Below are 24,396 nucleotides of genomic sequence, written 5' to 3' on the forward strand. Positions count from 1 at the left end.
TTCCAGCAACCGCAGAATATCTTGTGTTTAGTCTTAACTGCAGGTTTTTGGGCTATTTTGTCTGGTTTTTCACTGAGGCAAGAAACAAGGAAGAAGTTACTAACAAAATATCCTTTACTGAAAGCTGTCAACTATCAATCATGAACAACAGAACAATGTATGTCAAACCATGTAGTTTACATAGTCCTTAAATGTCCACTAAAACTCATACCATGGCAACACAACAGTAAGCAATTTTAAGATGGGGCTTAGGACTGAGAAGATTATTGGATCCAAGTAACCTATTGAAGATGGTCTTAAAAGCTGCACAACTTGCCATGATTTTACAAGTTATGGTAATACCTATGAAACTGTGTCACTAAAATCTGCTGTTGAACAATTCATTCCTTATTTGTCAAATATAATGAAAAAGACCCCAACTTGGAAGTGAACTGCTCTGTCAAAGCCAACATGTCTAGTGATAATTCACTGAGCAAGAAGCATGTATGGCCTCCAGAATTTGGTGCAGAAAAAAGCTATTATTTTTCTACTAAATAAAATCCTATAATTTGAAATAATTATCCTTTGACTCAATTCCTTGAGGAAAAAAAGAACAAATTTCAGCAAATTTTATTTAAAGTAATAAAGGGTGATACAATATACTGCTCTGCTATTAAATTTGGTATAGACTTAACACATTCAGTTTTCATTTATTCAATAAAATAATGACTACATTTTCTAAGTATTCATGAATGCTTTCGGAAATGAGATATCGTTAATGGGGTATGAAGGCAGGGGGCAGGTTGAGAGACTGGTCTGGATCGAGGGGCATTCAGGGATTCCAAAGGAGTTCAGAAACCTGACCCTAGGGGGCAGCATTTATTTACAGAGTGGATATTGTCTTTGATTGATTGGGGCGGGGCGGGGGGGGGGGTGCGGTTGGAGGTTGCCTTGTCCTATAGTGAAGAGAGAGCCTTGTGACAAAGATACAAAGATCACGGATGCAGAGAATGTGTTTGTAATTGGGGAACAAATGCATTTAAGCTTCGACAACTGACAAAGCATCATTCCAGCTATGCTTGTCTCCGGGGCTGTGACAGATGTTTAGGGGTGGGGGCTCGACACCATTCCTCCTGTGGCCCAGTGACCATCCAGAACTTGTTACTGGTCTCAACATGCACAGGGCCATTGAGGCTGAGACTCTGCAGGCAGCCCAAGTAAACACAGGCATGCAGGAACTGGCTGTATTGTGGGGGTGTGAGTGCCTGAGACAACTACAACTTGATTGGAGATCCATCCACCAAATACATGCCACATCCCCTACAATAGAGTCAGCTGAAAGCAAATTAAGAAAGGTACTAGATGATGCCACAGCAGTCTTCAAGGATCACACTGGAAAACTCAATTGTATCAAAGGTAAAATAATGTTAAATGATAATGCCATACCTAAGTTTTGCAAAGCCATCTGGTGTCTTATACCATCTGTGATAAAGTAGTCTATGAGCTATATTACATGTGCGGATTGGTGATACCATCTCCTCCTCACAGACAATCAACATTGGCTCACCTCAGGGGTGTGTCCTTAGCTTACTGCTCTACTCTCTCTATATACCCATGACTGTATGGCTAGGCATAGCTCAAGTACCATCTATGAATTTGCTAATGATGCCACCTTTGTTGGTAGAATCTCAGGTGGTGACGATAGGGTGTACAGGAGTGGGATATACCAACTAGTGGAATGGTGCTGCAGCAACAACCTGGCACTCAACGTCAGTAAGACGAAAGAGCTGATTGTGGACTTCAGAAAGGGTAAGATGAAGGAACACATTCCAATCCTCATAGAGGGAGCAGAAGTGGAGAGAGTGAGCAGTTTCAAGTTCCTGGGTGTCAAGATCTCTGAGAATCTAACATGGTCCCAACATATTGATGCAGTTATAAAGAAGGCAAGACAGCAACTATACTTTATTAGGGGTTTGAAGAGATTGAGGACATGATTTGAGAGTTAGGGGGCAGAAGTTTAAGGGAAACACGAGGGGGTATTTCTTTACTCAGAGAGTGATAGCTGTGTGGAATGAGCTTCCTGTAGAAGCAGTAGAGGCCAGTTCAGTTGTGTCATTTAAGGTAAAATTGGATAGGTATATGGACAGGAAAGGAGTGGAGGGTTATGGGCTGAGTGCGGGTAGGTGGGACTAGGTGAGATTAAGAGTTCGGCACGGGCTAGGAGGGCCGAGATGGCCTGTTTCCGTGCTGTGATTGTTATATGGTTATATGGTTATTTCATATGTCAACAAATGCACTCAAAAGCTTCTATAGTTGTACCATGGAGAGCATTCTGACAGGCTGCATCACTGTCTGGTATGGAGGGGCTACCGCACAGGACCGAAAGAAGCTGCAGAGGGATGTAAATTTAGTCAGCTCTATCTTGGGTACTAGCCTACAAAATACCCAGGACATCTTCAAGAAGAGGTGTTTCAGAAAGGCAGTGTCCATTATTAAGGACCTCCAGCACCCAGGGCATGCCCTTTTCTCACTGTTACCATCAGGGAGGAGGTACAGAAGCCTGAAGGCACACACTCAGTGATTCAGGAACAGCTTCTTCCCCTCTGCCATCCGGTTCCTAAATGGACATTGAACCCTTGGACGCTACCTCACTTTTAAAGTATATATTATTTCTGTTTTTGCACGATCTTTAATCTATTCAATATACATATACTGTAATTGATTTATTTATTTTTTTCTCTTCTATATTATGTATTGCATTGAACTGCTGCTGCTAAGTTAACAAATTTCACGACACATGCCAGTGATAATAAACCTGATTCTGATTCTGGAGGCTGAAGGAATTCTTTCCAAGGTTGAGTGGAGCCAATGAGAAACACCAATGGTCCCAGTAGCCAAGAAGAATGGGTCTGTCAGCATCTGTGGTGACCCAGTACGGTGTGGTGACGGTTGATCAATACTCCAGGAAAGAGAATTTCTTTGCAAACCCTTCTGGAGGGAAACACTTCAATAAAGTGGATTTAGCTAACGCCTACCTACAGATGGAGATAGAAGAAGAGTCCAAAGTGTCTCTCACCATAAACACCCTCAAAGGGCTTTATCACTTAAAGGGCTTATTTTTAGAGAACCATCTGCACCTGCATGCTGGCAGAAAGCAATGGACCAGGTGCTGCAAAGCTGCCCAGGCACTCAAGGCTACCTGGACAACATCATTATTACCAGTAAGGATGACAAGGAACATCTCCAAAATCTCAAGGCAGTGTTAAGAAGATTAGAAGATTATGGATTCAGAGCACAACATAAGTGTGAATTCTTTACACCAAGCATCACTTACTGTGATCATACCATTGATCCACAAGATTTACACAAGTGTGCTTGGAACATTCAAGCAGTGGTGAATGTCCTAAGGCCAAATGACTTGTCTCAGTCATGGTCCTTTTTAGGATTTGTCAATTACTATAACAGGTTCCTGCCAAGTATGGTGACTGTTTTGCATCCCTTGAACTCCTTACTACAGATTAGGAAGAAATGGCAATGGACAAAGCAGTGTGAGGTGTCTTTCCAAAAGGTAAAGGAAATGGTGACGTCAGACACTGTACTCACACATAACGATCCACATCGTCCAGTGAAGCTTGTCTGCGATACCTCACCTTGTGGTCTAGGTGCAGTCATGTTGCACATTATGAGTGATGGAAGTGAATGCCCCATAGTCACGTTCCCTTACTGCTGCAGAATAAAATTATGCATAGATTGACAGAGGGGCCTTGTGTTTGGTTTGTGGTGTAAAACGTTTCAACAAGTACTTGTATGGGTGAGAATTTACCCTCATTACCGATAGTCAACCACGAGTGTCCATTTTCAATCCACAGCAAGGTGTTCCACTAACAGCAGCAGCACCAATACAGAGATGGGCTGTTTCTTGGCGGACACAATTACAGATCAAATTCAAAAGGACAACTAATCATGGATGCTTCTTTTACTCTTGGATTGTTCTTTTACCCTTGGAAAAGGAAATGCCTGAAAAATTTACAAATGAGGACACTCCTCGATGTATTCTCCCTAATGCAAATTAAAAATCTTTCTATTACAACAGAGATGATCCAAAGAGAAACCAGAACAGACCCCCACACTGTCTGAGGTCTGCACGGCCACCCAAAATGACTGGAATGTGGAGCAGTAATTCCAAAATTCCAGCTTTGTCTGGTGGCCTGGGATAAATCAGAAGACTGAGCAGCTTGCCATGCACTGTTCAGGATGCCATCAGGTCCAGAATAAAGATGCTCAGGGCTGTCATAACCACTTCCTACAGACCCAGAGTCAACTCCCACAACCACCACAGAGGATGTCCCCAAACCTGAGATTGTTTCACAGCCAACCGGGTCAGGAAAGATGTTATCCCACAAGAGTAAGAAATCTTCCACAGGGATTAAATCTTTAGGCCTGATTGGGACAATTCAAAATTTACTACACTGTGGATGTCTATATAATAGCAGTACAGTATACTGAATATATATATATATATATACGTTTTCAAGGCAGTTTCAGAGATGGAGATGGAGTTGGAATGAGCGATTTGAAGAGGAGTCGAGGTGGAGAAATTTTGGTGCCCATCCACCTAAACCACGTGGCAGGTTGGATTGCTCTAAGTGCTGAGCCGATCTGGAAAGGATAAGAATGGTTTTGGGCTGGTTGGCAAAGTCTAAGCCCCGTGCTGGGGCCCAGCAGGGAAAGACCCAGTTTGGACTATTTAAACGCTGCCCCAGATAGACTGGAACGGTAGGGTGCTGGGACTAGAGGCGTGGTTCAGGCCAATTTTACTTGCTCTCCTGCAATACTCACTTCTCTCTCCACGGTGCTGAGGCTGTGAGTCTGCTCCTACCGCTACACACTTCGCGTCTCGGAGCTTCACGGTGGCTTTCCCCACTTTATGATGAACTGTGGCTTGCTTCTATTGTTTGCATGATTAGTGCTTTTTCTCCCTCGTTCCCTCTGTTGGTTGTTGGTCTTTTTTTTAATTGGGTTATCTCAGGTTTCTTGCTTTGTGGCTGCCTGCGAGCAGACAAATCTCAAGTTTGTATAAATTATACATTCTTTGATAATAAATGTACTTTGAATCTTTGAATTTTTGAATGTATATATGTGAAGATGACTAGAGAGCAATACATTACAATTTGAGTTGAGATGCATTCGATATTGAATTGGAGTTTATCCCTAAGCAAGGAGGAATGTTGTGTATTTAATATTTCAGTTATATTTGTGTAACATTGTAAATATATTGTTTAATTGTGCATTCTTTGTTAGTTCTATAATTCATTGCAGGTTATATGTAAAAATATGTGAATGGCATACGTCATCATGCCATCACACCATATATAGGTGCCTCACTAAAGTGAAAAAAGAAACTGGACTACACACGTTATCCCCAGCTCCGTGTTTTTCTTTCAATTATTTTTATATTTTGAGTTACAAAACATAACAGGAACGAACTGTACAGAAGTAACCTTTGAGTTCTTGTCTTATTGCAGTTCTCCTTCAGCCCATGACAGTTGTGATGTTACCATATGTTCATGCTCAACAAACCTCTTCATCCAACTCCCAATGGAACGACCTCTTTACCTTCTGTCCCCACCACCTTATCTTGACTCATGTGCATAGCACTTCTGAGTGTCCACTTCTGAGCACTGGACACTCACAAAAAGCATGTGGTTTTTTTCATGCAGTGCCAAATAATTTCACCCAAAATTACTTTTTAATTATTTTATTTAGGGATACACAATATTAACAAATGCTTCCCATGCCACCCAAATGCCTGTTATAAATTAATCCAAATAGGAATTTAGCAGGAATGCATTAAACACTTGAGTTACAAGAAACGGGCTTGTGAAAAGCAACTTTTCAGCCAGTCTGTCACTGCACCATTCTGCCCACTGGTTATAGCAATGCTCTTCCAACGACCCTTATTCCAGGTATTAATCACTTTGTATGAAGATGCCCATATCAACACCAGTCTTGCTTTTGATGTGTAATCTTTGTGTAGATGTGGTTTAAATTTCTATTTGCATTTTACTTCTCTATCCAGCACTTTAGCTATTTAAATGTCTGGCCATTCATTTTACTAATATTTGCCAAACCCAGTTTTTATACAAATTTGAAAACTGCACTTCCCTGCAGCAGTTACTGCAATTCAAAATTAATTCATTGCCAGTGAAGCAATTATCTGTGAATCCAATTTGTTTCTTTCCTTTCTATGTCTCTATAAGACCTGCTCTATGATCTGAATGATTGAATTCTTGCTCAGAGCTCCATCCTGTTGCATTCTTCCCTGCAGCATTTTCTGCATTATTTAGAAACTCCCCAGATGTCTCATTGAGCAGCAACAGAGTACTCAAGACTCAAAACGCTAACATGACACCACTGAACCTAAGATTTATTTATTCGTCAATATTGCAGGGATGTTACTAAAACCCCAGATGCATTCCTTTTGGATAACTTTGAGTATTTCTCCAAATGGTGAGTGAAACCTTTCCATGCAGAAATGAAGGATGATAGAACCTCCCACAAAACACCAAAATGGTTTGGTACAGTCAAATTATGGTGGCAGTAAAGTTAAAGTACAAAGTTTTGATTTTAAAGTTATATTTTGCATGTGATTTGCAACTGAATAAATTGCTAATAATCTGCCAGGCTTTTAACAGGTATTCATTCATTCGTACACTCAAATTTCATCATAGTTTCACTTTAGCGTAATGAACTCCTAAAATTCAATACAAAAATTAATCTTTTCTCAATTTGTTCCATTCCACTTACAACTCACTCCTTTATTTCCTCCTTTACTAACCTTCATTACTATTTCTTCTCAGTTGGAGATGCTTTAAAGAAGTAGCAGAAATGAACATTTAAATCTATACTGAGGGTAAGCATGGCTCTAAAAGCCCCAGATATAGGAGAGAAAAATATTGGACTTGGCATCATCCTCCTGTGCCTCACCTCCAATTAATCATCTTATGAGGACATTCTCTAGATATGCAAACAAGACAGCCAAGAGTGGATGCATATCAAATTATCTGAATGAGGTTTTGAAATTTTGACAGTATTTAATTGAGAGAAGAGAAAGAAATGTATGGGATCACAATCTTAATGCAGAAAATGTTGTTTTAATGTGTAACTCAATTGGTTTTACATATTGAAACAACTTTATATCAATGTTACTATGGCAGCAGCACACCTTTCATTTCACTTCTTCCCAACAACAAACGTCAAGAAGACAATTCCCCTTTATAATCTGCTTGCTTTAGCCGGGGAAATGAGGTAGATTTAATTAATTATTTCCAGAAAATCCCAAGCCATTCACTTCAGTGAGCTCCAAATTTATAGTTTATCTCTGTTCAGTGAGTACCAGATATTAGATTTATTTTCACTGCCTATATTGAAATACTTGTCACAGTTTTATTAATGTCCTGGTGGGCTGAGCAAGTGCATTAATTTTACATGGATCTATTGGATTTCATATACAGAAAAATGTAAACTAAGGGAGTGATTGATCATCATGACCATTTATTACTCTGTAGTTTGAGTAATTCCAGACTAAGGTTCAAAAATCTGCCTTCAACACTGTACTATGCACAGTGCATCAATTTAAAACCTGGGCTGCTTACTGAGAAGAACTAAGTGAAAAAGAAATGAAAGCTGAGATGGTGGTTCAAGGAAAAGGCTCCAGTACAAGGCCCATTGCTCAGTTAAATCTGACAATGCCATCAACTCAAAACCATAATAAATATTAAAACAGAGGAAAAAAAACACAATTACATCTGGATTCTGAAAACCACTCACACACTTCAAACTTGTACTTACTGGGATAAAAGTAAAGCAAATATCAGCAAAGTCGAACGTCTATTTTGGCTACACACACAAAATCCTAAAAGAACTCAGCAGGTCAGTTACCATCTATGGAGAGGAATAAACCGTCAACATTTTGAGCCGAGACCCTTCATCAGGACTGGAAAAGAAGGGGGAAGAAGCCAAAATAAGAAGATAGGGGGACGAGAATGAGTACAAGCTGGCAGGTGATAGGTGAGACCAGGTGAGGGGTAAAGGGGATGAAATAAGAAGCTGGGAGGTGACAGGTGGAAGAGGTAAAGGGCTGAGAAGAAGTTAACCATGGGAGAAAGAGAAGGAGAAGGGGCACCAGAGAGAGGTGATAGGTAGGTGAGGAGAAGGGATAGAAGGGGAAGTAGGAGGGGAGCCAGAATGGGGAATGCAAAAATAAGGGGAGGGGCAAAATTACCAAAAATTAGAGAAATCCATTTTCATGCCATCAGATTGAAGGCTCCCCAGATGGAATATGAGGTGTTGCTTCTCCGGCCTGAGAGGGCCTTCATTGATGCAGTAGAGGAGGCCGTGTACCAACAAGTTGACATGGGAATGGAAGGTCAAATTAAAATGGGTGGCCACCAGGAAGTCCCACCATATGTGGTGGATGGAACAAAGGTGCTTAATGAAGTGGTTCCCCCAATCTATGCCAGGTCTCGCTGAGGTAGCGTCAGATACAGTAGATGACACTGACAGACTCACAAGTGAAGTGTTGCCTCATCTGGAAGGAATATTTGGGTCCATGAATGGTGGTGAGGGGCAGGTGTAGCACTTGTCCCACTTGCAGGGTTAAGTAATAGGAGGAAGATCAGTGGGAAGTGATAAGTGGACAAGGCAGTCACATGGTGAGTGAACCCTGTGGAAAGGGGAGAGTGTACGGAGGGGAGATGAAAGGTGTGCAGGACACCATTGAAGATGGCAGAAATTACAGGAAATGATGTGCTGGATACAGAGGTTCATGGGCTGGTTGGTAAGGACAAGTGAATCTCTATTCCTGTTATGGAGGAGGGAAGATGGGAGAGGGCGGATGTGTGGGAAATGAAGGAGATATAGATGAGAGCAGGAAGGGAAATCCCGTTCTTGGAAGGAGGAGGACATCTCTGATGTTCTGGAATGAAAAGTCTCATACTGAGAACAGATGCAGAGGAGATGAAGGAAATTAACAGGATGGGAAGAGATATAGTCAAGGTAACTGTGAAAGTATAAAAGATATTAGTAGAAAGTCTATTTCCAGAGAAGAAAACAGAGTGATCAAGAAAGGGGAGAGAGATGAAAGGGCGGAAGTTGGAGGAAAAGTTGATTAAGCTGACAAGCTCAACATGGGCGCATGAAGCAGCATTAATTCAGTTGTCAGTGTAGCACTGAAAGAATAGGGGAGTGTCACTGGAACTTAGACTGCTCTGCATAAGTGACAAAAATTTTGGCTCATTTCTTAATCCATGACCACAGCTTAACAACCATTTCATCATAAATTTCCATTCCAAGTAACTCACTGAAATTAATATGAAGGTACAGTGTTCTACCCATTACTGAAGATAAAACACATTTATGAAGCAGCATTCCAGTAAATCAATACCACCCCTCCATTTTGTCCACTTACAATTAGCAGAGTCAAATAGCTTTACCTCTGTGTGCAGTATGGCAGCTTAACAGTTGCATTTTGTTTACCTTTAATAAAACATTTTGTAAAGATGGAAAGATCAATTTAGCTTCAACAACGTGCAAACTCTGAACCTTGAAGGAATGTTCTAATAAACACAAGAAATTCTGGAGGTGCTGGAAATCCTGAGCAACACATACAAAATGCCACAGTCCTGAGGAGTCATTGAATTGAATTGACTTTATTTCTTACACCCCTCACATACATGAGGAGCAAAAATCTTTGTTACATCTCTGTCTGAATGTGCAATGTGTAAATTATAGTAAGTTGTAATATGTACAGTAAGATGCACATCAGAACAGTCAACTTAGCTTAGAAACACAATTGGGTCAGCGTAAGTTAATCAGTCTGACGGCCTGGTGGAAGAAGCTGTCCAGGAGCCTGTTGGTCCTGGCTTTTATGCTGCGGTACTATTTCCCAGATGACAGCAGCTGGAACAGTTTGTGGTTGGGGTGACTCGGGTCTCCAATGATCTTTCGGGCCCTTTTTATATACCTGTCATTGTAAATGATCTGAATAGTGAGAAGTTCACATCTACAGATGCGCTGGGCTGTCCGCACCACTCTCTGCAGAGTCCTGCGATTAAGGGAGGTACAGTTCCCATACCAGGCAGTGATGCAGCCAGTCAGGATGCTCTCAATTGTGCCCCTGTAGAAAGTTCTTAGGATTTGGAGACTCATGCTGAACTTCTTCAACCATCTGAGGTGAAAGAGGCACTGTTGTTCTTTTTCACCACACAGCTGGTGTGTACAGACCATGTGAGATCCTCGGTGATGTTTATGCCGAGGAACTTAAAGCTGTTCACCCTCTCAACCCCAGATCATTGATGTCAATAGGGGTTAGCCTGTCTCCATTCCTCCTGTAGTCCACAACCAGCTCATTTGTTTTTGCAACATTGAGGGAGAGTTTGTTTCCTTGACACCACTGTGTCAGGGTGATGACTTCTCTGTAGGCTGCCTCATTATTATTTGAGACAAGTCCAATCGATGTAGTAACATCTGCAAATTTAATTAGCAGATTGGAGCTGTGGGTAGTGAAACAGTCATGGGGGTACAGAGAACAAAGGAGGGAGCTTAGTACACAGCCCTGAGGGGCACCTGTGTTGAGGGTCAGGGGGCAGGGATGAGGGAGCCCACTCTTACCACCTGCCGGCAATCTGACAGGAAGTCCAGGATTCAGCTACACAAGGCAGGGTGAAGGCCGAGGTCTCTGAGCTTCTTGTCAAGCCTGGATGGAATTGTGGTGTTGAATGCTGAACTGTAGTCCAAGAACAGCATTCTCACATAAACTCTTCTCTAGGAGTGTAAGGACGGTGTGTAGAGCTGTGGCTATTGCATCATCTGTAGATCAGTTGTGTTGGTAGGCAAATTGTAGAGGGTCCTGTGTGGGTGGTAACATGCTACAGGTATAGTCCTTGACCGGCCTCTCAAAGCATTTGCTTATTATTGAGATGAGTGTGACAGGACGCCAGTCGTTCAGACATGTTACCTTGGTCTTTTTAGGTACAGGGACAACGGTGAAGCAGGAGGGCACTCTACACTGGGAGAGGGAGAGATTAAAAATGTCTGTAACCACACCAGCCAGTTCTGCTGCGCACATCCTGAGTACCCCCCCCCCCCCCGGGATGCCTTGCGACTGTCCACCTGTTGGAAACACCTGTGTACCTCAGCCTCAGAGACGACCAAGCTGCCGGTCGCATCAGCGGCTCTCCTCAGGGGCTCAGTGTTGGCAACATTGAATCGAGAGTAAAAAGGATTTAGCTCATCTGGGAGAGAGTTAATGATGTTGGCAGCACCACTGTGTTTAGCTTTGAAGTCTGTGATGGTGTGCAGACCTTGCCATGAGCTACGTGTGTTGTTGGTGGAAAGTTGTGTCTGGATTTTGTCCCAGTATTGTCGTTTTGCTGCCTTGATGGCTTTGCGCAGATCGTAGTTGCATTTCTTGAGTTCCTGGTGGTTACCGGCAGCAAAAACTCTATCCCGCGCAGTGAGTGCAGCATCCGTGGAACTGTTGACCCATGGTTTCTGGTTTGGGTAGACCCTGACTGATTTTTGTGGGACAACATCCTCTGCACTTCTAGATGAAGCTCGTGACTCCATCCGTGAACTTGGAGACATCCTCATCATGAAAGACATTCCAGTTGATGTCATCACAACAGTCCTGTAGCATGGAGACTGACTGGTCGGACCAATAGTGATGATTGTGTAGTGAAAGAGAGAGTTTAAGAGAAGTGAGTGGTTACAGACGGTACATTTTGCACACCACAGTCCTGAGGAGTCATTGGATTGTATGGAGAGAGAGAGAGAGAGAGAGAGAGAGAGCTTTAAAGAAGCAAGCTGGGGCAATCAGCCCATTTTGCATGCCACAGTTCTGAGAAAACATTGAATTGGGTAGAGAGAGAGAGCGTTTAAAAGAAGTGAGCAGGTGCAGTTGGCACACTTTGCCGGCCACAGTTAGGCAGCATCTATGGAGGGGAATAAACAGTTGATGTTTCAGGCCAAGACCCTTCATCAGAAATGGAAAGGAAGGGGGTAAAAACCAGAATAAGACCAAAAACCAACAACAAGCCAGCTTCTCTGTGTATAGAACCATGCAGATGCCAGAGCAACAAAAGCACACCAGTGCCTCTACTTCATCAGGAGGCCAAGGAAATTTGACAGGTCCCCTTTGATCTTCATCCATCCTGGTATCTCACAACTTGATATAGCAACTGCTCTACCAAGACCACGTGAAACTGCAGAGGGTTCAGTACATCACATAAACCAGCCTCCCCTCCATGGACTCTGCCTAAGATACTTCTCGCTGTCTTAGTAAAGCAGTCAATATAATCAAATATCCCACCCACCCCAGATAGACTCTCATCTTCCCACTCCCATCAGGTAGAAGGTATAAAAGCCTGAAAGCATGTACCACCAGGCTGAAGGACAGCTTCATTTTCACTGTTTAAGATGATTGAACTGATGTCTTGTACAATAAGATGGATTCTTGAGCTCAGAGTCTACCTCATTGTGGCTTTGCACCTTATTGACTGCCTACACTGCACTTTCTCTGTAACTGTAATACTATATTCTGCATTCTGTAGTTTTTTTTGTTTATGCTACCCAGTTCAGTTCTGATACCCTAATCGTGGTGCTAAGCTGGAGAGACTGTAGCCCCAGTCTATTTCCTGTCTGCTGAAAACAGACCTTCAATAGACCTTTATGCCTTCTGAACATGGGATTTATTCAATAAGTAGAGAATTCTGAATTTGATTTCATTACCAATTTGTGTAAGTGGAAATGTTGGAAATAGCACTTTTCCCTAAATTGAAAAATGCAGCCAGCATTATGCCAGCTCATAAAGGAAAATATGTGTAATTTCTAGAAAGACCTTGGATAGTCAGTAATTTTCATTTAAACACAATTCTTTAACCTTAAGTATATTATATGCTTTTGTTTTAAAGTTGCTCCTGCAACTCACAAAATCAGAGAGAAAATCCTAGTACTGATTGTTGTCCTCTAACCAATGACGTTTGCTGGGAAGTGCTTGTCCACACATTTGAAGAGAGCAGGAACAAATCAGACCATAAAACCTGCCACCAATGGAGATTCCCATTGACTAGGCACATACATCAAGTGGCCATCCTTAATGAGCCAATGGTGTCAGGAAGCAGATACACAGAAGTAAAAAAAAACAACCCATTAGTGCGAACAGGTTTCAACTCACATAAACGGGTCTCAAACAATCCATTAGTATGAATGGGTCTCAACTCCCATGGAGACAGCAGCTTCCACCCTTTAAGCAGAAGTGATCCTAGGCACTAAAATTTCAAATGACACATCTTATACTATAAATGTAGTGGATTCCAGTTAGTTGAGACATAATGGGCCCAGTACATTTTGACCCAATTAAGTGACTGCCCCAATTATCCAAAGTTTTATGTAAATAGTTAAAAAAGGTATAAAAAAAGACATAGTACCATTTAACTGAGAAATAAATAATTTATTTAAATGAAATACAAAATAAATTAGAACATTCTCAATATTATTACAATACTATAAAACTGTGTATTAGTTCCTAATAGTTATCAACAGAGGAATTCAGTGTACACTGCTGCGTCCTTTTGATTGACAGTAAATTAACAAGATCAGCACAGACACCTCGTGTAGATGATGGACTGCCTTCATACTATATATATCGACGATTGCATCCACCAAATCTTTATTTTCATTGTAATATTCAAAGTGATTGTTGATATCTTCAAGTCCTTTGTAGTCCCTATCTTGTTGAAGTAGTGACATAGTTTCATTTTCCTGACCACTTCAGGCATCTCCAAGCCTGAGTGCTTGAAATTGCAGTGAGCAAAACAGTTCTGAATTGTCTTGCTGCTTATTTCTCACCAACTATCAGTGACAAAAATCACTGCTTTTAAAGTAAACATACTCAATGGATGTTATTTAAAAATGATTTGCTCACAGCATGGTGTAGTGTCTAATGACAATGCAAGTGCATGCATCTGATGCAAGTTAGAAACTGTTTGGCAACAGCCTCCTGTCCCAATTAAGAGGCATGGTGTCCCAAATAAACAAGGGAATCCCAGCTATTTTCTCAATTAGCTTTTGTTCTTTGAGAGTTGGTCCAAATAACTGGCTGTCCCAATTAATCAATGCCCCAATTAACTAGAATCTGCTCTATTTGACTAAAACACCGGCAAGTATTTGACAAGACATTGTTGTCTTTATCTGCAATTCAGAAGATTGCATTTCACCCATGGTATTCATACATCTAAACTGGATCAGAGTTTATATTACTTTGATATTCCATTTTCTGAAACAAAATTGATGCAATGAAGTTATTCGATAGCCAGCACCACATATTTCTCATGTGATCTTTGAATTTGATCCTCACAACTCAAAGACTGAACATGGTTCTGCATTTCCGTGATCAGAACATTTCAGATTTTGAAGAATTATTTCAAAAGCTCCATGACTCCAAAAGCACGAGCTTTCACCTTTTCCTACGAAGCGAACCCTAATTTTATTCTGGGTGTTGCTTTATTACTTTGTGGTTGTTCTGATGCAGAAGGCAACACAAAGGGCCCCGTCTAAATAACACCAAATTACAACAACAATTACCTTTGTAACTGCCAGCTGTAATGAAGAAAGTTTAATGAATTTCAAGTCATTAAATGGAAACTATTTGTTCATTTTCAAGCAAGGCAACTATTTAAAAATAACTATCAACAAATTATCAATTAATTAGAAAATGCTGTAATATCCGGCATTTTCATAATTCTAACCATATCCATATTAACACAAAATACTTCAACTACATAAACCTCTAGATAATAGCCGGAGATGCAACTAATCAATAGCCACAGATAAATGCAAACAAAATTTTGACTGTTTTACACTCGAGTACAATTGTTTGAAACTGGCTCTATATCTCAGATGAACTCTTATCCATTGCATCAACATTAAAGTCTGCAAAATGAAGCAACCTGGCTAATGAAACTAGGATTTAGGGTTGCTGTAATTTAGTGTAACAAGGAGATTAGAAAAATCAACTACCATGGTAACCATGGGGAACAATGGATCAGTGTACAAATGTTCCTTATGAATACTCTGTTAAGCAGACTTAGGCCTGGTCAGTTCTTGGCAAGGAGAGTGACTGCTTGCTGTTTGAGGAAACAAATAATGCAACCTGCTGATGAAATCCATAGAACCATAGAACACTACAGCACAGTACAGGCCCTTCAGCCCTCCATGTTGTGCCGACCCATATAATCCTTAAAAAAATACTAAACCCACACTACCCCATAACCCTCCATTTTTCTTTCATCCATGTGCCTGTCCACGAGGCTCTTAAATACCCCTAATGTTTTAGCCTCCACCACCATCCCTGGCAAGTCATTCCAGGCACTCACAACCCTCTGTATAAAAAATCTTACCCCTGATGTCTCCCCTAAACTTCCCTCCCTTAATTTTGTACATTAGTCCTCTGGTGTTTGCTATTGGTGCCCTGGGAAACAGATACTGACTATCCATCCTATCTATGCCTCTCATAATCTTGTAGACCTCTATCAAGTCCCCTCTCATTCTTCTACGCTCCAAAGAGAAAAGTCCCAGCTCTGCTAACCTTGCTTCATATGACTTGTTCTCCAAACCAGGCAACATCCTGGTAAATCTCCTCTGCACCCTCTCCGTAGCTTCCACATCCTTCCTATAATGAGGTGACCAGAACTGAACACAAACCTATAAGTGCAGTCTCACCAGAGATTTGTAGAGTTGCAACATGACCTCTCTACTCTTGAACTCAATCCCCCTGTTAATGAAGCCTAGCATCCCATAGGCCTTCTTAACTACCCTATCAACCTGCACAGCAACCTTGAGGGATGTATGGATTTGAACTCCAAGGTCCCTTTGTTCATCTACATTCTTAAGTAACTGACCATTAATCCTGTACTCAGTCTTCTGGACTGTCCTTCCAAAATGCATCACCTCACACTTGTCCGGATTGAACTCCATCTGCCATTTTTCTGCCCAACTCTGCAGCCTGTCTATATCCTCTTGTAACCTTCGACAACCTACAGCTCCATCCACAATTCCTCCAATCTTCAAGTCATCTGCAAACGTACTCACCCATCCTTCCGCCTCTACATCCAGGTCATTTATAAAAATCACAAATAGCAGGAGTCGCAGGACAGATCCCTGCGGCACTCCACTAGTCACCGACCTCCAGGCAGAATACTTTCATTCCACAACTACCCTCTGCTTTCTTCCTTTAAGCCAATTTTTTATCCAAACAACCGAGGTTCCACTTATCCCATGCCTCATGACTTTCTGGATGAGTCACTCATGAGGAACCTTGTCAAATGTTTTGCTAAAGTCCACATAGACCACATCCACTGCCCTACCCAACCCAATAAAGATCCCAATCACATTATGTGCTAAACAAGCAAGAATGAGAATGAAATAGGAATAAAGTTTTAAGTTATAATGATAACTTTTGTTTTCTTAGTCCTCAAAGTTAAAATAAAAGACTACCAAATTAACAGCTCATGGACTTGGTTGTGAGTCATTGCGACAAAAATAGTTTAAATTGGTTTAACATTCCCCATTCTCCTCTAAGAAGCATGAAACCATTTCAATGTGAAGCAATTAACAAGAATAAACTACAGGTAGTTCTGCAATAACAGGATGGTTACTTTCCTAAGAAACTTCTCATAGAAAAACCACATTATAACAGAACAGGCCATAGATGCCTCTAAATAACAAATATTTAAAAAAAAGTTTTCCTGAACGTGATTGTGTTATAACCAATGCAGCCAACATATTGTAAATGACTTTTCCTAATCCATCAATCATGTTATAACTAATACACATTATAGCACCTGTATGTGACAATAACAACATACATATCCAATTTTTGAATAATATGCACAGCAACAACATATACTTGTACAGCACCATTGACAATAACAAAATGCCTCAAGTCACTCCAAAGTAAGAAAATCAGGCAAAGAAACAGCTAGTGAGCAAACTAGCTTGGCACTTAAGCCACTGTGCCTGTGCAAGCCATTAAGTACCTAGCTATATTAATCCTTGCTTTGGGGAACTTATTCTACTGTGCTATAGCATTCAAGTGCTAATCTAAATATTTCTCAAATATTAAGATAATTGATTGCATTTATTTTCCCAAACAAGAGCCAGACCAACGGTTACAGTACCTGTATCCATAAATAAAGCTAATACATCAAAAACTCTGCAAAAGCAGTCGGGTGGCACAGAAGAGCTTGTACAACCCACCTGCATCGTCTGAATGAGCTGAAGCCACAGGCATGTTGGCACCCGTCCACCAGAGAAAAAGGTTTTCTTGTCACCGCTAAAATGATGGCTTATGGCAGGTTACTTATGTTCTCTTTGTGCAATCAAAAGCTGGAAAAGAAAAATGAGTTTAAGTTGGTGAGCTAACATACTGTATATACACTGCAGTGCAAAAGATCCTTGTTAAGTCTTTTGCTGCAATATTGGGCAGGAATGTCAAGCCTTTATTTGACATTCCAAATTCCATTGCTGCAAAGTTCTAAGGTGTCTTCTGCAAGGGAAGTGGAATTTAGGGACAGTCCAGTTTCTTCCAGAACTCAGCCTCGATGAAACTAGTCACATAAGATCCTGAAATGGACCTACCTATTCATGTTCCCTCAATTGGGCACACTTTTCCACTTGACCTATGCCTGTCAGAAGGCTTCCCCAAGGAATTCATACTACCCTAGGAAATCCACCCAGTATGTGCTCTTGCTAATGCCACGAGAAAGTGCTGAGATTGAATCCAGAACTGATTCTGGGCTACAGCCTCAGAATACAAGGGCATCCCTTTAGAACAGAGATGAGGAGGAATTTCTTTAGCCAGAGGGTAACAAATTTGTGGAATTCATTGCCACAGGCTGTTATAGAGGCCAAGTTACTGGGTATATTTAAAGTGGAGATTGATAGCTTCGAGATTAGTGCTGATTCACTGCTGAGAGGATAATCCATTAAAAATATATAACTCTGATATCATATGCTGATTATTAAGCCAAATCTGCTTCCCTGTTGTGGAAACAGCAAGTTCCATTATTGTAAAGTACTGTGCAAAAGTCTTAGGCACCCTAGACTTTTTTATATGGTTTCAGATGGTATGGTCTCCACAGAGCCCTGATCTCAACATCATCAAGGTTGCCTGGGATTACCTGGAGAGACAGAAGCAAGTGAAACAGCCAAACCTGCAGAACTGTATCAAGTTCTCCAAGATGCTTTGAACAATCTTTAGTCAATTTTCTTATAAAACTGCATGACGAAGTACTGAAGAAAATTGATGCAGTTTTAAAGGCAAAAGGTAGCTACACCAAATTTGATGATTTAGTTGATAAGTTTAGTTTTTTTTTACTGTTTACTGCTCTTTATAGCAATTTTTAGATATTTAGAAACTTTTCATTCCATTATTTTTGAAATCTTCACTTTACAGAAGTTTTTTTATATGTGCCTAAGACTTTTGCACAATACTGCTTATTGCAATGCTCCTTCACCACTCTTTTAGCGAGCACCACTGCCGCCTGTACCATTCATTTCTCTTAGTCTACCCGTGACACAGACAGGCCTGTAGTTCGCTCACCAGTTTTTGCAACATTAAACATATTTAATTTTTAATCTTAACTTCTGCGAAACATCATCAATCTGAAACTTTAGTTTGTTTGGTTTTTTTCCATAGGTGTTGCCTGATTCTGTTTTCAGTATTTTAATCTTTTGTGTTGGTCACTTTTGGAGGACAAACTGATTTAATCTCTAGTAAAAAGGCAGAATTTTGTCTTATTTTGGGTAGCTTCAATGTTGTTGATTTATTTCAAGTCTCTCATTACAGTAAGTCACAGTAAAGTGAAATAAATCCAGATGGTATAATTATCATGCATTTCATGTTTTGCATTTTATCCAAATATTTCCAGACTACAAGTAGCTAAACAGTCCATCTGTGACAACACATTCTGTACACTTAGTTCCAATTAATATTTGCATTTCATCAGAAAAATTACATATAACATTATCATATTTAAAGGAAAATAAAAATAATCTCACTCAACAACACCCCCTAGTGATTGTATTAAATACAATGTCAATATTTCAAAAAAAAAATCACTAGCTGGAGATCACTGTTGGTTCATCTCGATTTTGTTTCTTCATTTTTTGGAAAGGTTAATGAAAATTGGGTATTTTTACATTACAGGAGATCCTATATTCCACTGGGATGAATAAAAAAATCTGCACCAATGGAATGCAATTCAATCTTTAATTTAAACCTGGGCCTACTTTTCATTTACTTTCCACTTACGCAAAGTGAAACTAAATCATGGGCTATAGTAATAATAACTACAGATGAGCTTAATCAGTTCTTTGACAAAATCTCATGTTGGTAGACACATTATGTTTTATCACACCATCTCTGCAAGCATATTTACTTGCCTGGTCTTTATCTCCAGAACCCCACAAACAATTGGGATCAATCAGTATTGTACTTGAGTATTTTGAAACCCATGTATGACGTTTTAAAGCAGAATACATAAAAATGGCTGATATTTATTTGCCTGTACAGAAAGTTATTGGTGGGAAAACTAAAATCCTATTTTCCTTGCAGGCCTTGCGATATTTTGGTTTGTCTTAATAGTTAAGGTCACAAAATATTCAAGCCCTATTTATAATGGATAATTAACAAAAAGTTTATGTTCAGAACAGGGAACTAAAATTCTGGTGAGAGACAACTAGCATTAAAAAAATGATCTCGAGGAAATCTGCAGATGCTGGAAATTCAAGCAACACACACAAAATACTGGTGGAATGCAGCAGGCCAGGCAGCATCTATAGGGAGAAGCACTGTCAACGTTTCGGGCCGAGACCCTTCGTCAGGACTAACTGAAAGGAAAGATAGTAAGAGATTTGAAAGTAGGAGGAGGAGGGGAAAATGTGAAATGATAGGAGAAGACCGGAGGGTGTGGGGTTGAAGCTGAGAGCCAGAAAGGTGATTGGCAAAAGGGATACAGAGCTGGAGAAGGGAAAGGATCATGGGACGGGAGGCCTAGGGACATTAGCTCATAACTGTATTTTAAAATAGACTAACAGATGAAGTTGGCTTTTTATATACTGCTATTATTGAACTATTTTGTTAACATTACGGTGCATCAACAGTACATGGGAATCTGAGTTAGGCAGTACAGTCAAATTTGACATAGTGCTGGTGTTGTTGTACAACCTGCAAATAAGTTTTTGGAGAGAAGATTATGGAGAAGAGTAAGTATCTGAGCTCATTTTGATGACATGACTTCTTAAAATAACTACAGATATCCTTAATGGAGTGTTGCGTGATGGGAGATATGAAAACATGGAAACCAATGATTAGTCTTAAGGATTACAAGTAGACCTGGAAAAGAGACAAAAGAGAATGCAGATGCTGGAAACTGGAGCAAACTAAAAAAATTGCTGGAAGCACTTAGAGAGTCAAGCAACACTGGTAGAGGCAAAAGGATGGTTGGCATTTTTCATCAAGGTAGGCCCTGATGCAGGGTCATGACCCAAAATGTTGACCATCCATTTTACTCCACAAATGTTGCTCGCAGAGTTCTTCCAGCAGTTTACTTTTTGTTAGAAATCAGGAAAAGATCTGGCAACCTTTTGGTGAATGAAGTGTTTAGAAAGAAAACAGTTGTTCTAAATATTTTCAGTACAAGAAATAGCTAAAAGTTAGCTCTTCACTGAACATTATAGAAAGGAACCTCGGTTCAATATAATGAATTGCATGCAATACATTTTTGTCAAATTATTAAGTTCTAATTGAAAATAACCACCAATTCTAAATAACTTGCTTTGCATGCACTTGTCTTGTTTTCCCAAGAAACAGTACTATTAACCTACCTCTTACACCAGTGCAAATTCTAACTGTTGTCAAGGCTCAAGTAATGGAGGATGGATTATTTTAGCTCTTATTATGAGATCATCAAGCATTAAGATACAGCTGGTTCATATGTTAAAACCATCCCTCACATCTGCTTCAGCATAATGTGAGCTCCCTATCAGTAAGGTTTAATATTTCCATTTTATGCCCCAGCCAACTATTTCACTTAGAAGGGTCATGAAAATCCATCAGTGTACTTCACTGAATTTCGGACAGCAATAGGCAGTAGACAAACCTACTTATTAGCTTTACAGGAGAACTTGCACTCGATTGAGATGAATCTTGACCTCCACCCACGCTATTTTTAAATCTTATGATTAAATATTAACTGAATATTTTATCGAATTTCTTGTCAAGCTTTAGTACATTTATGAAATTGAAATCATTTTCAGATAAGGGTTTGAAATATAGCATGTTAAAAGCTGGAAATGTTACTCAGCAAGGTTAATTAAGCAACAACCTATACACAGTGAGCATGTGATTGGCTTATCCTTCCAACCTGCCCTACAAGAGTTCCCCTAGTGTCAGGGTTGAAACTCTTTAGCTACAGAAGGTGGGAAAGCTTCCTAACAGAACACAGCAGAGCTCCAACAAGCCACCCTGTTTATAGCAGAGTTCATTTTACAGATCAGATCACAAACGTCATCTTTATGTGCCATTTGCTCGAACTTTAATGAAATAACCAGTGAAGCACAGCAAGACCTTAATGCCTTTAAAGCGATAAAAGCTGAAAGGACGTCATTGGTAGCTTCATTATCATTTTAAATATAATGTTACATGTTGAGAAGTTCTGAAGTTCACCCAGTGTTTCTTAAATTATGGCAGCATACTAAAAACCTAGATGATACACCTGCTTTTAGGATAAGAACTTTGAGCTGTTCGCAGAGAGATATATGATCTTACAATTTAGTTCTAAATGGAAACTTTCAATCACTCACACTAGGACATCAAATAGACCATTTCTTTTGCAAATAGTTTTCACATTAATCCTTTACTCTCAGATATGGTAACATAAAACAATACAACATTAGATAGATATGAAGAACTAAATTCTGGATCTAACAGCTGTACAAGTGGAAAGACGTTTAATTATTGGTGGAGTGCTCAGCTATTCCAACTGTACCACAGAAAAATAATGGGAAGTCCTAAGATATCAAAAGGGATCTGAGAATGAAAACATACAATAACCATGTGTAAATATTATTATCCAGAAAATTAGTTTATTGTTTTATAACATCAATGAGCTCAATGCCAAGGTTAATGTAGTGTCTTTTTAAGAAAGAACTTGCTTTCCTTTACAATTCTAACTTATACTTTTGTGGAGAATTCAAATCCAGCCAGGATTCTAAAGGCCAGTTCAATGTTCAGAAACAAATTAGATGGAATTCAGTACTTTTCTGTTTCCAATGAGTCAATGAGGATTTAAAAAAAATTAAAGCTCATTTAAGATGTGGCTGGTCACTCCATCATTTGACAAATCAATCACTTCAGCTGCAGGAGGGGAAAATCCGAGAGGCCCCTAGCTCACAACACATGGAAAGAAAGCTTCTCATACAATATCCAAAGGAAAAATAAATTGTTCAGAGACATTCAAGTAATCTTAAGAATAATCTACGTTTATTTCCAACAGGTGCGTCTTCATTTGAAGGTAGTTGAGTGATGGGCGGGTTCTCATGTATTAGTAGTCAACAGAAGAATCAACGTTTGGCCAAAGAACCAGAGTTAAGAAGAATTTTGACTATGAATAAAGCAAGCAGAAGAGTTTAGATGTATTTCAGATCACGTGACCACGATAAAGGTCTTAACATGGATGTTGAAATCACAAAAGATGCGTTAGAAGGAGGTATCAACAGAATGTACGCAGGAAGAGGGCTCTGGTGGAGAGTTTATAACTAAATTAGGGCAACTTTGGAAACATTTCTAAAGGCTAACAAGAGATTTTAATTGGTCGAGTGAAGCAGGAGATGAGATGTAGTGTGGGATGATATCTGGACAGTAGCGTTCAACACAGGATGGACATTATATTGGATGGAGGATGGAATACTGATGACAAAAACACCATAAAAGTTAAGTCTAGAATGTGGCAAAGCACTAGTTTATAACATTACTGGGAAGGAAATGGATATCAAAGAAATTATAATTAAGCTCATCTAAAATTTGAATACAGTTCTTCCAACTTCAAATAGTAGTGGAATGAATCTTTAATGGTACATTTCCTGCTTCCTTTACCATAATTGATTTTGTTGCTTTGACTCTTACCTTCAAGTCAAAAGGCCATTGACTTGGCAATGGATGTTACCATATTCACTCCAACTAAAGTCAAGCTCCAACTGAGTTAATGTTGAAAAGAAACAATGCAACACAATTGAATTTCTTGGCTAATATAAAACATTTTCTTTGCTATTTTACTTAGAAACGATAACCAGAACCTGACCTGTGTGCAAAGTATTCAGGGTAACGTTTGTCTCTATTAAAGCATGCACTTTACAGAGTCAGAATTCTAATTTATATTCCAATCTTTCTACAGAAAACAAAATGTTGATGAATTATTAGTAACTAATTCTTCATAATTAAGAAATAAATTCAGACGCCAATTGCGTAAACAACACTATACAATTAACTACACGATTTTGATTGCAAAATAATAAAAACTTTAGACTTTGCCCATTTTCCAGTTACTTCAGACAATGTTTTAAGTGAAGGATAAATACCTTTGCTTTTACCAGGCAGTGACACAGCAAATGTCTGGGTACCAGCACTCATTTAGTTTCATCCTTTTGCATAAAAGTTGACAGAGATGAGAGATAAAAGTCTGCTAAAATTTGATAAATCTGTACTGTTGCAGTGGAGGTCCAGAATATTGGTGGGGCATTGTGCTTTATCACCAGGCTTTCTTGGTACTGAAGATAATTGAGTAAAGTTAACAGATATAGTTACACAGCAAAAAACCTTGCTGATTCCAAAATGTTAATTCTAACTCCTTATACCCACTACTTCCTAGCACAGGAAAGCTCTATCTTGGCAGAACAAATTGAAAACTGATTAACGTTAATCTTCCAACAGAACCATTTTATAACTGACTTATTAGCCACAAATACTTACCCTTGAATAAATGAAACACTGATCACAGTGATGCAATTTGTGCTGTTCCACCCAAGATAGAAGCACACTGGAGAATATTTTACATCCACAGTTTTTCAGACATTACAAAAGGAACCCAAAGAAATCACAATGTTCTCTGTCAACAAAGGATGGAAGCCAAAAAAAAAATCAGATTCACCTACTTAGAATATTTGCAAACTCTGTCATGGAAGAAGTTACAAGACAGACAGAGGAAAATATTCAAGCAGGTGCTAAATGCCTCCTTGAAGAAATACAACATTCTTACTGTCTCCAGTGGATCTTCAGCCCATGACTACAGAAAAGGAAGG

The 24,396-nt window shown here is 39.7% G+C and overlaps 1 protein-coding gene across 1 annotated transcript in view; it reads right to left on the reverse strand.

Moving 5' to 3' along the window:
• mpp2b (MAGUK p55 scaffold protein 2b) overlaps positions 1–23,916 on the reverse strand; it is a 302,536-nt gene extending 278,620 nt beyond the window's left edge. The window contains exons 1-2 of the mRNA XM_059956557.1: positions 23,677–23,916; positions 17,296–17,424 (exon numbers count right to left, since the gene is read on the reverse strand). Of these exons, the coding sequence (XP_059812540.1) occupies positions 17,296–17,329 (34 nt within the window). The 5' untranslated portion in view covers positions 17,330–17,424; positions 23,677–23,916. The remainder of the gene's footprint in view (positions 1–17,295; positions 17,425–23,676) is intronic.
• Between the last annotated feature and the right edge of the window lie 480 nt (positions 23,917–24,396).

This window comes from Hypanus sabinus, chromosome X1 (genome assembly GCF_030144855.1).
Source record: "Hypanus sabinus isolate sHypSab1 chromosome X1, sHypSab1.hap1, whole genome shotgun sequence".
NCBI classification, from domain to species: domain Eukaryota; kingdom Metazoa; phylum Chordata; class Chondrichthyes; order Myliobatiformes; family Dasyatidae; genus Hypanus; species Hypanus sabinus.